Source organism: Podarcis erhardii (assembly GCF_964252035.2).
Source record: "Podarcis erhardii genome assembly, chromosome: 10".
Classification (NCBI taxonomy): Eukaryota; Metazoa; Chordata; class Lepidosauria; order Squamata; family Lacertidae; genus Podarcis; species Podarcis erhardii.
In genome coordinates this window covers 6904974-6919114 of record NC_138500.1, presented here as the reverse complement: position 1 = coordinate 6919114, position 14141 = coordinate 6904974, and the positions used below count along the sequence as shown (strand labels likewise).

The 14141-nt window shown below is 48.1% G+C and overlaps 1 protein-coding gene across 2 annotated transcripts in view; it reads left to right on the top strand.

Annotated features, from left to right (window-relative positions):
- Positions 1-912: 912 nt before the first annotated feature.
- The window catches only part of LRGUK (leucine rich repeats and guanylate kinase domain containing), a 49956-nt gene continuing 36727 nt past the window's right edge, over positions 913-14141 (top strand). Inside the window, exons 1-6 of one of the 2 annotated variants that reach the window (XM_081879727.1) lie at positions 913-1303; positions 3655-3762; positions 6254-6335; positions 7024-7124; positions 8635-8716; positions 12946-13070. In XM_081879727.1, coding sequence (XP_081735853.1) covers positions 1034-1303; positions 3655-3762; positions 6254-6335; positions 7024-7124; positions 8635-8716; positions 12946-13070 — 768 coding nt within the window. In that variant the 5' untranslated portion in view covers positions 913-1033. The remainder of the gene's footprint in view (positions 1304-3654; positions 3763-6253; positions 6336-7023; positions 7125-8634; positions 8717-12945; positions 13071-14141) is intronic. The other variant, XM_081879728.1, reaches the window with a different exon arrangement.

Below are 14141 nucleotides of genomic sequence, written 5' to 3'. Positions count from 1 at the left end.
CCCATAGAGCAGCAGGGGCAAGCAGGAGAGGCAGAATCAGTAAATACAGAGAGGTCCCGCGAGGCCGAAAGGACACCGGAACCAGAACCACGACTGAGCGAGCCGGTTGCGCCAGACCAAACAGCCCCATCCTTGGAACACGAGCCAGAACCTGAACCCCGGACCAGGGAACACCCCAGGCCGCAACGCACACGTAGGCCACCGGCGTACCTTGAGGACTATGAATGCGACCTTCCGGGCAGGACTGGAACTTAGAGGGGAGGGGTGTTATGTACTGAGTTGAATAGGATCCAAACTGCAGCAGTCTGATTGGTCCTAGAACAATAGGCTCCAAAAGGCAGCAGTCTGATTGGTCCTAGAACAATAGGATTCAGAATGCAGCAGTCTGATTGGTCCTAGAACAATGCAGCAGTATGATTGGTTAGCAGGAACCACCCAATCATGCTCCAGATAGAAGTGAATCCACAACCTGATTGGCCTACAGTAGAATCCTGGAATTAGCCAATCATGTGCAGCCCATTGTGTAAATAATGTATATAAAGCAGATACTTTGAGGGGACATTCATTCATTCCTCCTCACCACTATGAGCTGAATAAAGAGCATGAAATCACTTTGCGACTCTGAGTATATTTCAGTGTGTGTGGAAATAAATAAGGAACCATTTAGAGAGATAGGTTTCGTGGCAATAAAAAAAAATAAAAAAAAAGAAAAGAAAAGAAAAGAAAAGAAAAGAAAAGAAAAGAAAAGAAAAGAAAAGAAAAGCAAGCCACCATTTCGAACCCCGCGCGCTCATTTCTTTTCTGACAGGCCGAACTACACTTCCCGCGATGCACCGCGCGCGGGCTTTCCGGGCGCCGTTTTCGCGCGAGGAAAGGCGACTACAACTCCCGGCGGGCCTTGCGCCGCTTCCCCGCCCTTTTCCGCCTTGTTGCCGGGCAACGGCAGGGACACAAGATGGCGTCTCCCCGGCGGCCGCTTTTCCCCTGAGAGAAAGAGAGACCGAGACCCCCACGAAGGACCCCCTCGGCCGACATGCATTCCCGCTCGCCTTTCTACGGGCGCAGTGCCATCCGGAGCGCGCACAGCGGCGATGACGCCCGGTCGGGCGGGCTGCGCTCCTGGGCGACCTCGCCTTCCGTCACCTTCTCGCTCCTCCTCAGCCGCTTCGACGAGCGCTTCCCGAGGGGCATCGCCACCGAAGGCCTGGAAGGCAGCGCCACGTTCAACCAGGAGGACGAGGAGGAGCTCGCCGTCGAGGAAGAGGAGTCCACCGAGTCCGAACCGGAGCCCGAGCCCATGGAGGTGGGTGGTGCGCCGCCCCTAACCTGGGTTGGCCTCTGTCTGTCTATAAAGGGAGGGGGCGCTACTCGGCGAACTACGGGCACGGGTTCGTTTGGGGAGGGCGCCCCTACAAGGAGAATTACGGGAGCGCCCGACCCTTCTTTCCGCGGGGAGGGGGGTGGGCTGAGTCGACGTGCCATTTGGATAATTACGGGAACGGCGACCCCGCATCTATAGGGGGAAATACGGGAGTGCCCCTTTGGGGAGGCGCGCCTAGAGGGAGAAATACGGGAGGCTTATTTGCATGGTGGAGTGGAAAGGTTCGCGCTACTCGAATGATTACGGGAAGTTTGGGGTTAAGGGAGTGTGGGGTTTAATAATAATAATAATAATAATAATAATAATAATTATTATTATTATTATTATTATTAATGAATAATTTATTATTTATACCCCGCCCACCTGGCTGAGTTTCCCTAGCCATTCTGAGCGGCTTCCAATAGAGTGTTAAAAACAATACAGCATTTGTCTATTTGTTTGTTTGTTTATTTGCTCCATAACATTTGTATGCTGCGTTTGCAAAGCAATTTACAAAAAAGCAGAAACCCCCTGGGTAGTGACGGGAGAAATCCCAGAGAGCTGCTGCCAGTCTGTGTAGAAAACACTGAGCTAGATGGACCAATTTGAAGCTTTCTAAAGCAGCTTCTTCTCCTGATCCCGTTTGGGGGAAGAGCCCATGTATCTCAGGGGGTAGAAACATCGAATCATAGAGTTGGGAGGAGGCCGCTGGGAAGAGCGCAGAGAGAAGAAACGCCAAGGTAGCAGCACAACCGGACATCTTCATCTGCCCCAGCTGCAACGAAACATGTCTCTCCCATATCTGTCTCTGCAGCCACAGCGGACACTGTAACTGTCCATGGTTTGAGTTTGACTTCACCCCCAAAGGCTCACTCTTCCATTGCCAATCAGGGTTGGAAGGGACCACGAGGGTCATCCTGTCCATCGCCCTGCAATACAGGAATCTTTTGGCCAACACGGGGCTCGAACCCACAACCCAGAGATTAAGAGTCTCATGCTCTACCCACTCAGCTTTCCCAGGCTTTGCAGGCAGAAGGTCCCAGGTTCCTTTCCCGGCAGTATCTCTCAGCAGGACTGGGGAAGAGCCGTGTCTAGAACTCTGGAGAGCTGCTGCCAGTCAGTGTAGGCAGTACTGAGCTGGATGGATCAATGGTCTGCTTCAGTTTAAGACAGTTTCCCGTGTTTCTGTTTGGGAAGAGCCATAGCTCAGTGGTTGAGCACCTGTTTGGCATGCAGAAGGCTCAAGATTCTGTTCCCAATGGCATCTCCAGTTAGGACTGGGAATGGCTGTGCAGCCTGGGTTACCCAGAGAGCCACTGATCTAGATGGAGCATTGATCTGGCCTTAATAATAATAATAATAATAATAATAATAATAATAATAATTTATTTCTATCCTGCCCATCTGGCTGGGTTTCCCCAGCCACTCTGGGCGGCTTCCAATAGAAGATTAAAAATACATTTATGGCGGCTTCCTATTTGTTTTTACTGTTTAATACAATTGTTAAATTAACCACTTATGCTTATATTAAATGAAACATTCATTCTCACGAGGATTGCCAGATGGAGCCTCCACCTGTCGGTATGCTAAGGTATCCTACCTCTACACTGAAGGCTTCAGGCGAGGACCTAGCAATGCCAGTATAGCTCTTGTTTCATGCGTTGCATCATCCATCTGCATCCCAGGGCCCCAGAAGAGGCAAGGCAGATGGTTACTGGAACCAGGATTTTATTGAGCAAGGAGCATCTGTGTGGCAAAGTAATGTTCTTAGCGTACCAACCACTTTTGTGCTGTTGCACCTACCTAAATGTGCGGAAATGATCAACGACTTGGTGGGGGATGCCTGGGGCCTCGTGCCATCCGTAAGATGACCTACTCATTATCATAGATAAGAATAAAATAATTGCTATCCTCCCAGTTTCTGGTTTGTAGCCCAATGATGGCAACATTCCCTAGTAAAGGCTGCAACCTCACCTCACCCCTGGCATTGGATCGTCTTCTCTCCTGGGCTGCAGCTCATCACTTTTGCCTGGTCAGCGGCCTTACAAGCCAGCGCTGAGGTTGCTGCCTGCCTCACTTGGAAACAGTGTTAGAAACCCAGATATATAAGTTAATTGCCAAATGGCAGGTTTCCCGAAAATGGAAATGGGCTCCTGACACCTCTAGTCTGTAGCCCTCTGTTTATTTTGCACTGATTGAGCGAAGGTATTTGTTATGTTCCTCTGGGGAAAGGACCTAGTCTTCCAGCTTTGATTATTTTAGCCCAACCAACACTCTGCCTTTCTCTCTCTCAGGAGGAATTTGATGGCGTGCTGACTGAAGAAATGACTGCTGAAGCTCTGCAAAAATTGGGGCGTTCAGCCCCAGGCACAGAGCATGTCTACCTTGATCTGTCACTTTCGGTGAGTTAATAGCAAATAGTTTTGCGGTCAAGCTATATCCTCTCCCCCCTGAATGCTTAACGTGGCCTTACTGGCTGGACTGATGACCTTTTGTTCGAGTTCATGATCATGTGCTTCTACCCCTATTGTATATGTGATATTTGAGGCATTAGGTCTAATGCTGCATTACGAAATCCCCTCTGCCCACTAGAATTCAACTGCTCCAAAGGACCAATGTTACTTGAAACTGTTCTGATTTTGAAACGATTGCATGGTTGGGTGGAAAGAGTGTCCAACCTTGTCCCAAATGCAGGGCTTTGGTTGCTTTGAGGCGTTTTATAGGAAGCAGTTTATAAGTGGAATGAATTAAATAACTAGGAAATGTTTTGCCCAGCTTCATAAAACAGTACAGTGGTGCCCCGCAAGACGAAGGCCTCGCAAGACGGAAAACCCGCTAGACGAAAGGGTTTTCCATTTTGGAGGCGCTTCGCAAAACGAATTTCCCTATGGGCTTGCTTCGCAAGACGAAAATGTCTTGCGAGTTCCTGCGGGGGTTTTTTCCCCTCCCCCCCTTTTTCTAAGCAGCTAAGCCGCTTATCAGCTGATCCGCTAAGCTGATAAGCCGCTAATAGCGCTAATCCGCTAAGCTATCAATGGGCTTGCTTCGCAAGACGAAAAAACCGCTATACGAAGAGACTCACGGAACAGATTAATTTCGTCTTGCGACGCATCACTGTAATAGTGTTTCAGTCTGACACATGACAATGAGAGATCTGCCTTGGCTCCCAGTACGTTTCTGAGCACAATTCTAAGTGTTGGTGCTGACCTTGAAAGCCCTAAATGGCCTCGGTCCTGTATACCTGAAGGAGCGTCTCCACCCCCATCGTTCTGCCAGGACACTGAGATCCAGCTCTGAGGGCCTTCTGGCGGTTCCCTCATTGCGAAAAGTGAGGTTATAGGGAACCAGGCAGAGGGCCTTCTTGGTAGTGGCGCCTGCCCTGTGGAATGCCCTCCCATCAGATGTCAGGGAAATAAGCAGCTATCCTATTTTTGAAAGACATCTGCTCTGTTAACGGAAGTTTTTAATATTTAATGCTGTATTGTTTTTAACACTCGATTGGGAGCTGCCCAGAGTGGCTGGGGAAACTTAGCCAGATGGGCGGGGTATAAATAATAAAGTATAGTAGTAGTAGTATCATCTCATTCAGCAGCCTCATTATTTATTATACTATGTGCTGCTGAGTTTTCCAAATTTGCTGCCATATTGAGTGCAGCACCTTAACAGCATCATCTTTTAAAATTTTAAATAGTTCAGCTGGAATATCATCACTTCCACTGGCCTTGTTATTAGCAGTGCTTTCTAAGGCCCATTTGACTTCACTCTCCAGGATGTCTGGCTCAAGGTCAGCAACCACACTACCTGGGGTATACGAGACATCCATTTCTTTGTGGTATAGTTCCTCTGTGTATTCTTGCCACCTCTTCTTGATGTCTTCTGCTTCTGTTAGGTCCTTATAGTTACTTATCTTATAATTTCTCTTACTCTTGATCCCCATCTGCTGGTGTTCAGAGGCATACTGCCTCTTAAAAGGTAAAGGGGGCCCTGGCAATTAGGTCCAGCCGCGTACGACTCTGGGGTTGCGGCGCTCATCTCGCTTTATTGGCCGAGGGAGCCGGTGTACAGCTTCCAGGTCATGTGGCCAGCATGACTAAGCCGCTTCTGGCGAACCAGAGCAGCGCACGGAAACACCGTTGACCTTCCCGCCGGAGCGGTACCTATTTATCTACTTGCACTTTGACGTGCTTTCGAACTGCTAGGTTGGCAGGAGCAGGGACCGAGCAACAGGAGCTCACCCCGTCGCGGGGATTCGAACCGCCGACCTTCTGATCAGCAAGCCCAAGAGGCTCAGTGGTTTAGACCACAGCGCCACCCGTGTCATACTGCCTCTTAGGGTAGAGGTAATGCATTATTTGGGTAGGGAGGAGAGGGGGAGGGAGACAAGCAAAGGCAGCACCAGGACCTGCTACAGTGGGGCTGGTGGTTTTGACCACATTGTTTTGGAGGTATCTCTTGTGTTTGGTAACTGTTGTCAGCCGCTTTGAGGACTCTGGTTGAAAAGGAAGGATGCAAATAGAAGTTCACAGAAGTTAACTCTCCTGCACAAGGAAACCCTCTTCACATAAGACATGGACTGGAGTGTCTGCATATGGTGTGGGATCATGGAGACAAGTTGGGCGTCCTGTTGGTGTATCCCGGCTCCCCGTACCTGAACACAGACATGCTCCCATATACCATACATTAGTGGAACTTGAACATTAGGTTGTTAATTTGCCCCAGTGGGGGAGAGGATGGTGACCAAATGGGACTCAAGGGGATGAATTCTTTTCGGAAAGACTTTAGGGGGTTAACGAAGAACCTCATTTTCAGAACTGTTCCTTGGTGTCTTCTTGAAAGAGAAGGCAAGTGCAGGGTTTCGCATGCTAACTCCTTTCCCCTGTTTTCTTCCCACAGGACCGCAAATTAAGTGACATTAGCATTCTCTGCAGATACGTCCACCTTGAGAAGCTAGATCTTTCTTACAATAAAATTGATGGTACGTAGCTGCCACTTTTGTAAGTCTCTTGGCTGTAAAGCTCTTTCGGGTATAAGGAAATCAAGAAGAAAGGAGGAGAAAACAATGAGAATGATAACATTACAACGTGGCTTGGAATGAAAATAGGAGTGGTCCCTGCAAAGGATGTAAGGAGGGATGGGCGAAGTCCTGAGCCCATAAGAGGGAATGGTCTGTACAGAGGCCTGTGAGTGTGCAGGAAACCTGCAAGGTGTGGAATCTGCCAGTTGTGTTCAACTCCCTAAGAATCGCAGCCTCCTTTTTAAAAGGGAAGGAAGAAGTAGTTTCTAGCTCATATTTTTTGCAAAGACAAACTTATGCACGTGTGGACAGCATTTTGTGAAATAAACCAGAATTGCTGAATAACACTTCCAGCCGTCATCAAGCAGTGTTTTTGAGACCCTTGTCTGTCCCTGCCCCACCACCTCATGGTTAGCAGAGCAGGAACATGTATAGTGGTGAAATACCACCGGATAACATATGCAAAATGGGGAAAATCCTGCAAATTGACTCATTTTGCATATGTATCCTGGGCGTATGACATTATTCTCTTAATAGCAGAGTAGGTATGTTTTCATAGCTCTGAGTCCACACAGCCCTGACATCCAATTTCTGCGCTCCATGTATTTTTCTTACTTCTACCCCCTGCCCCGTGTTCTTTCGTTTCCAGATATTTCATGTGTGAGTTACATGCCTTACTTGTTGGACCTGAACGTTTCCCATAATGAACTAACCACATACTTTGACTTCAAACCACCCAAGAATCTTCAAGTAAGAATTTTGTGGGTTCTGTTTGAGTTCAGGGCTCCTCAGTGCAGCTGGCCAGCCAACCAGATTCTAAGCAAGTAAGGAAAGGAATGATTTCATTTGCCATTTCTTGGAAATCTTCAGCCAATTGAAGTTGAGCCTCCAGTTTTCTCTCAACTTCCTTGCAGCACCAACGGTATTGTTCTGCCTCTGGTCCCCATGTAAGGTTTTTCCTTGAATCGCCTGGTTGTCCGATGCAATTTTAAGCCAACATGGCAAAGGTATTTTTAGATTAAAAATGTGTTGGGAGCAAAGAATGCCATCTTTAGAGGGAGTTGTGATCCAAAATTTCTTTGGGGCCTCAAGCTGGTATATTATTAATAGAGAGCAGAGGAGATTGACACAGAGCATGGAGGCATATAAAAGAAATGAAACTGATGTTGAGATAGTGGTGATCTTGTGGCAACAGTCTTTAGTAGCTGAATTTGGCAGGAAAAGATGCTTTGTTTGCTCTCTTCCTTTGAAGGCACATCTCAGGGGTTCCTTTCAGAACCTGTCACAGCGTGGAGGGCATGGAGAACTCTCTGTGTGTGTTTATTGGTGCTTCGGCATGCATGCTGAAGCTCCTGGTTCAACATAGATGTGTGCAAGTGGAGCAAAACAGTGCTAGAAAATTTCCAAAGTGCTGTCTTGCAAAATATTTTGGTTGCTAAACAGGCCTTGTTACTAAGCCCCCAGAAGTTGCTGGTCTGCAAAGAAATTGCTGCTAGCAGCCTTGTGAACGAATTTCCAGGTTGGAAGAAGCACAGCTGTTGTTAAGCTTCCCCTGCTGCCTTTTTTCTTCCCCATGGTCACTCTTCTCATCTCTTCCCCATCCCTTTTACAAGGCTGTGGTATAGGAAAGGATCCCTTTTCTTCCTTTCCTGTACAAGCTCCAGGCATACCCACTGTCTTCTTTTGCACAGGGTGCTTCTGGGCCCCGTAATGGGTGCATTTGGAGCTGCATCGGGCAGCACTTTGGCGCCGGAGCCAACTGGGCTGCCTTGTGCAAAGACAGACAGACAGAACATGGTGCTTTGCCAGCCCTGTCAGCTAACTGGCTGGTGAAGCCCAGCAGCCTCTCTCCACTTTGTCAACCTGATTTCTCAGTGGCTGCAGAGCAGTGGTGGAGCCTGATCAACTTCTGTACCAGCCACAGGGGACATAATGCCACTTCCACAAGCCACTTCCCCCACTGCCAGCACAGAAGCAAGTCAGGCTGGTAAAGCCAAGCGCTCTTCCCCCGATTTGCAAGCCTGATCGTTCACCTACAGGCAATTTCACACATACGTCTGCTAAAGCCTCATCGCCAATGACGACCGAGCAAGTGGTTAAATGCAGGCTGCTCTAAACACATGCACACCCCATGTTTGTGCTCCAGCCGTGTGTCCAATTCGAACAGAAGACCTTTTGGTTCCGCAGAAAGAACAAACATACAAATAATAGACCCTGTGATGGTATCTTTATGTATTCTCTCCACCCACCCCACCTCCAGGTAGCAGATTTTTCGCACAACAAGATCCAAGCGATGCAAGATCTTTCTGCCTACCAGTCACTTAAGAAGCTCATACTTGACGGTATCCTTTTGGGAGCGAAAGAGAAATTCTGGAGAGAAGTGGGATACGGTGGAGTGTTGGAAGATCAACCCTGGGGGCTTTTAAACAAACACACAAATCTTCATTCTGTGATCGAGTTTGGTCCAGGATGCAATTTAATATTGATTTTGTTTTCATCGGTGGGCTACCCTGTCCAGAAGGCTGGAATATGGTTTCTGTGTGTGTGGTGGTGGTGGTTGGTTGTTTTTTTAAAAAAAAATCCATACCGAAAGATGGAATGATAGAGCATCATACTCTAAATGCATTTTTTCTAATTTTACTCCAGTAAAATGCAACAACAGCAGATCCCAAAGGCAACAAGATTGCAATATTCTTCTTGTATATATTCAGTGTAAGAGAAATCGTGGTGAGTTGAACTGAATCTCTCTTGAATTACCCAGATAGTGAGCCTGGCCAGCTGAAGTTTCCTTTGGGGCGATATTGTTGTGCCCTTGGATAAACTAGATATCTGGAGTGGGCGGGGGATGCCTTGCTTTAGTGGGAGGTTTCCCAAAAAGGTAATTCTGGATTGGGCCTTTCAGAATCATGTACTATCCTAATCTGTTGCAAATAGGTTCATTTTCTGTCTCTCTTCCACACACACACACACACACACACACACACACAGAGAGAGAGAGAGAGTTGATCTTGGTCATTGTGATTCTGGATGAAGGAGAAGTGACTTCTTGGGCACATAACCAAAAGAGAGGGGTGGGAGCTGTAGAGCAAAAGAATATTGACGTGTGAAACCCGAGTACTTCTAATATCAGTATGCGGAATGCTTGCTAAGAAGATGTTCGTCTTCCCCAGGGAGGCTGGCCCTGAGTCATTCTCTCTCCCAGGGGGCTTAGAGAAAAAGGATAAACAAGCCTGCTGGTCTCTCTGCATCACCTGGATACAAAACACTGGTGCTTTAACTCTTGCTTCCCTGGTCTTTGAAATGAATTTGGTGGAAACAGTGCCCAAGGCAGCCTTAGGGCCATCTTCAAAACAGTGCCCAAGGCAGCCTTAGGACTCTCTTCAAAACTGTCCAACTGCAAGAATTTCTACCATGTGGTAGCAAGGGAGCTGTCTAGTAGGGCAAGACTGTGCCCTGGCCAACTGCCCACTCCTTCATGCAATTGCCCTCCCAGCAGAGTGCAGGGAGGCCTCAACTTCACGTGGTTCAAGAAGTGAAGCCAAGCAATGTACTAAAGGAGAACATCTGGGGTGGGGGTGGATGGGATTCCTTCATAACCTCAAATGTGCTGATCATTCAGGTCCTAAGGATATCCTCGTGGCTCATACAATTTGCTGGAATAGCTCCTGTCAACCTATATTCATTCTCTTTCTCTCTTTGTCCGTCTGTCTGTCCCTCTCACCCACCCTTATCTGACTACCTCAAAGAATCATAAGTGTTGGGAGGGGCGTTTGCCCAACGTGGGCCTCGAATCCGCAACCCTGGGATTAAGAGTCTCATGCGCTACCAATGGACCTCTACTCAGTGCTGGCGCCAGGCTATTTTGTGCTCCAGGCAAGGCGAACTACTTGCACCCCAGCTCCCAAATCACTCACTGCAGTTTTCAAAAACAGATGCCTTTGTATGAATTGCTTCGAAAATGATGAAATTCTTCAGTATGTAAACTCGGAGTCAAATATCAGAAATTCATAGGATGCAACAAAAACTGATCTTTGTAAAACGGTGTCCCTCAAAGGTCAGTTCTGCTGCCCTCTGAGGTCTGTGCCCTCGGTGGCTGCCTGGCTGGGCCAACCCCCAGACCTGCCTCTTCTTTTATTCCCATGTGACATCCCAACAAGCAAAGGGACTCAGGTCAGCCCTGTTCTTCCATGGCCAATCTGCTTTACTCCTTGTTTGGTGGTGGAGATAACACAGTGGTACCCCGCAAGACGAATGCCTCGCAAGACGAAAAACGCGCAAGACGAAAGAGTTTTCCATTTTTTGAGTCGTTCCGCAAGACGAATTTCCCTATGGGCTTGCTTCGCAAGACAAAACGTCTTGCGAGTTCTTGTGAGTTTGTTTCCTTTTTCTTAAAGCCACTAAGCCGTTAAGCCGTTAATAGCCGCTAAGCCGCTAATAGCTGCTAAGCCGCTAATAGGGATGCTTCGCAAGACAAAAAAACCGCAAGACGAAGAGACTCGCGGAACGGATTAATTTCGTCTTGCGAGGCCCCACTGTAGGATTGTCTCCCTTTCCCATTCAGATCACAGTCCCATCTTTCAGACTGTAAAATTCTGTGCTCAACTTGATCTGCCCAAAGGGCTGGGACCCTTGCCTTGCTAGATTATGTCAGGCTGGGGGTGTTGGCAAGGAGCTTTGGCTTGACTTGCACCCCACTAGATAGGCCAAGGCAAGCATATCTCCCTGGACCGTTGGCAACCGCAGAACTGTGGCTGCACATTTTCCAAGAAAAACGGGGAATAAGATCTAAAATGGCTCTTCTTCAAAGGAAGCAGGCCACAGCTGTCCATCCAGCCCAGTATCCTGTTTCCAACAGAGGACCACCAATTTTTCTGGGTGGCCCCTAAGAAGCAGAGCGTGAACAAAAGAGCCGTCCCCTGTTGCTTGCCCCCCCCCCATTCCAAGCAGCTGATCAGCAAGCTTAACATGGCTAAGAGCTGTGGGAAAGGCTGAGCTCAATGAATATGCCAGATTTATGTGTTTGATTCCATTTATGAATCGCTTCCCATGAAATGTCTCAAAGCGATTTTGCAATAAAAGCACCAGCGGCGAAGACAATTAAAAACAAGTCCAGACAATTCATATGTAAAAAAACAATTTCAGATTCAGCACAGACTCAGACTGGGATACAGATCTCCACTTAAGAGACTTTTTGGAAAAGGAAGGTTGCCCCCTTTCAAGGCAGTGGTGACCACCTGTTGCTGCCCTTTTCTGCCTACCCTCTTGCCTCCAGCGCCGGCCCTCATCCTGCCAGCTTGCACACTATTGAGCAGAATATCATGCCCGTCAGGTTCCATTTCAGCTGGGGGGGGGGGAGGTTTCCAGCTTAGCAATACAGAGCTCAGTCTTGGCTGTTCAGGTTACATTATTTGTGTGTTTCACAAGGTGTTCGGGTGACATCGCTCTTGTCAGCCGGTGGCCTAGCAACTTGCTCCCTTTGCAATTATAATTTCCCATAGCAGAAGCAGAAATAATGTGACAGGAGTGAAATGCGGGCCAAGGCTGATTATTGCTCCTCTGAATAGAAAGAGGATGTGTGGGGTTGGGCGAGGGGTGGGAGAGAAAGGAATTGCTTTGCATGCAGCGAGCACCGGGCTATCTCTGCTTCGCTCATTTGTATTGTCTCCGGCAATGTGGCCAAATCAGCCATGATGTCCGCGGAACAAAAGGAAGATTGCGACATACTGAGCTAAGAAAAGATTCTGTGCACCCCACATAAGAAAGCTTCACTTGGGCGATAGGACCATGATGGAGAGAGTGGGGCACAGAGATTGGAAAGAGCTTCAGTTGTGCAGGTAGGATATTAAAATGAGAGCCCACACCGGCCATGATGCTCTCCAGACACCAGCAAAGGTGTTGTTGCTCTTTCCCTTCATCTCTGTTGTAAAAGCCCTTGTTTAGCTTGCATTGAGAACAGAACCAACCCTCTTAACTGAAGCCATAAGAAGCTGCCTTATCCTGAGTCAGATTTCTGGTCCATCTAGGTCAGTGCTTCTCACACAGACAGGCAGCAGCTCTCCAGAATTTCAGGTGGGGTTCTCTCCCAGCCCTTCCTGGAGATACCAGGAGATCTTCTGCACTCCCAGTGGGTGCTCCACCACTGAGTTATGGTTGCTCTGTTTGTTAGAATCAAAGATTGTGCTTTGACTCTGAGCTCTGGGTCCTCCCGCCTAGAGAAAAAGAGAACTGAGAAGTTAGCAGGAGTAGAACCTGCGCCTCCCACTCCAGGTAGCAGCAGCCGAACCATGGATCCCCAGGAATAGAGAAACTCTCTGATTCTTGTCCCATAGCCTCGATGTTTTCCAAAGACAGCGCTCAGCGTTTTTGTGCTTAGGGTGGCTTTGAACGAAAAAGCCAGAGAAGAAACGGATGATGTGCATTGCCATTATATTGCCCAAGCCTTAGGGCTGTTGCACAGCTCCCCTTCATTTCACTGTGGTGGATTCTTCAAGAGGAATTCCTCGCCAGACTCCCGACTGCTAACCACTTTGCGGTGCAATCTTGTTCCTTAAGTCTTGATGCTGATGCGCAGATAACGAAATTGAGGAGATCCAGGGCCTTGAGAATTGCCAGTGCCTGACCTATCTGAGCCTGGCAGACAACAAGATCACAGCCATCAATGGCCTGAAAAACCTGCCCATCAAAACACTCTGTCTGGTGAGTCGCAGAATTTTGGGGTTGTGAGGTGATGCTGGACTGTGATGCTCGTGGGACGCGGGTGGCGCTGTGGGTTAAACCACAGAGCCTAGGACTTGCCGATCAGAAGGTCGGCAGTTTGAATCCCCGTGACGGGGTGAGCTCCCGCTGCTCAGTCCCTGCTCCTGCCAACCTAGCAGTTTGAAAGCACATCGGAGTGCAAGTAGATAAATAGGTACCGCTCCGGCGGGAAGGTAAATGGCGTTTCCGTGCGCTGCTCTAGTTCCCAGAAGCGGCTTAGTCCTGCTGGCCACATGACCCAGAAGCTGTACGCCGGCTCCCTCGGCCAATAAAGCGAGATGAGCACCGCAACCCCAGAGTCGGTCACTACTGGACCTAATTGTCAGGGGTCCCTTTACCTTTAAGGTGATGCTGGACATGTTGCATGCAGTGATTGGGACATTGTGAAATCCTTGAGCAGGGGTGGGGGACCTTTTTCAGCCCGAGGGATGCATTCTTTCATGCAGGTGCCAGATGAGCCTCTCCAGGCATTCCACAGCCAGGGAGCCACCACTGAAAAGACCCTCTCTTTTGCTGCTGCCTTTTGTACTTCTAGAAGGGCTTTACTCCCCCTCCCAGCCCTTTGATCCTGTGTACCTTTCCTAGTCTGTAGTTCCCACTCTCGTGTTTCCCATGTTTCCCCCTTCCCAAAGTGCTCTGCACCATCAGGGTTAGAACTATTGATAAAATATTAGATGCAGATATGTGCTGAAAGCTTCTATTCCACCATGCCTACGCAGGCAATTAAGAACATATCTTTCAGCAAAGGTTAATTGACATCTTTTTTTAAAAAAAATAAACAAATACCATTTTACTGTATGGTTTTATTTTTTTGTTTTGTTGCAAATGGCTGTGATATATTTTCACGATACGGTGGTATATAAATATTGTTTCTAGGTTAACAAGCAAACAAACCCTCATATTATACCAGAAACTCCAGTTTTAAGTAGGACTAGTAACTGAAGGTAGAAAATCGAGAGGGAACTGAGGAGTAAAAGAACAAAAGTAAAATATAATCAGATCTTAAATTAA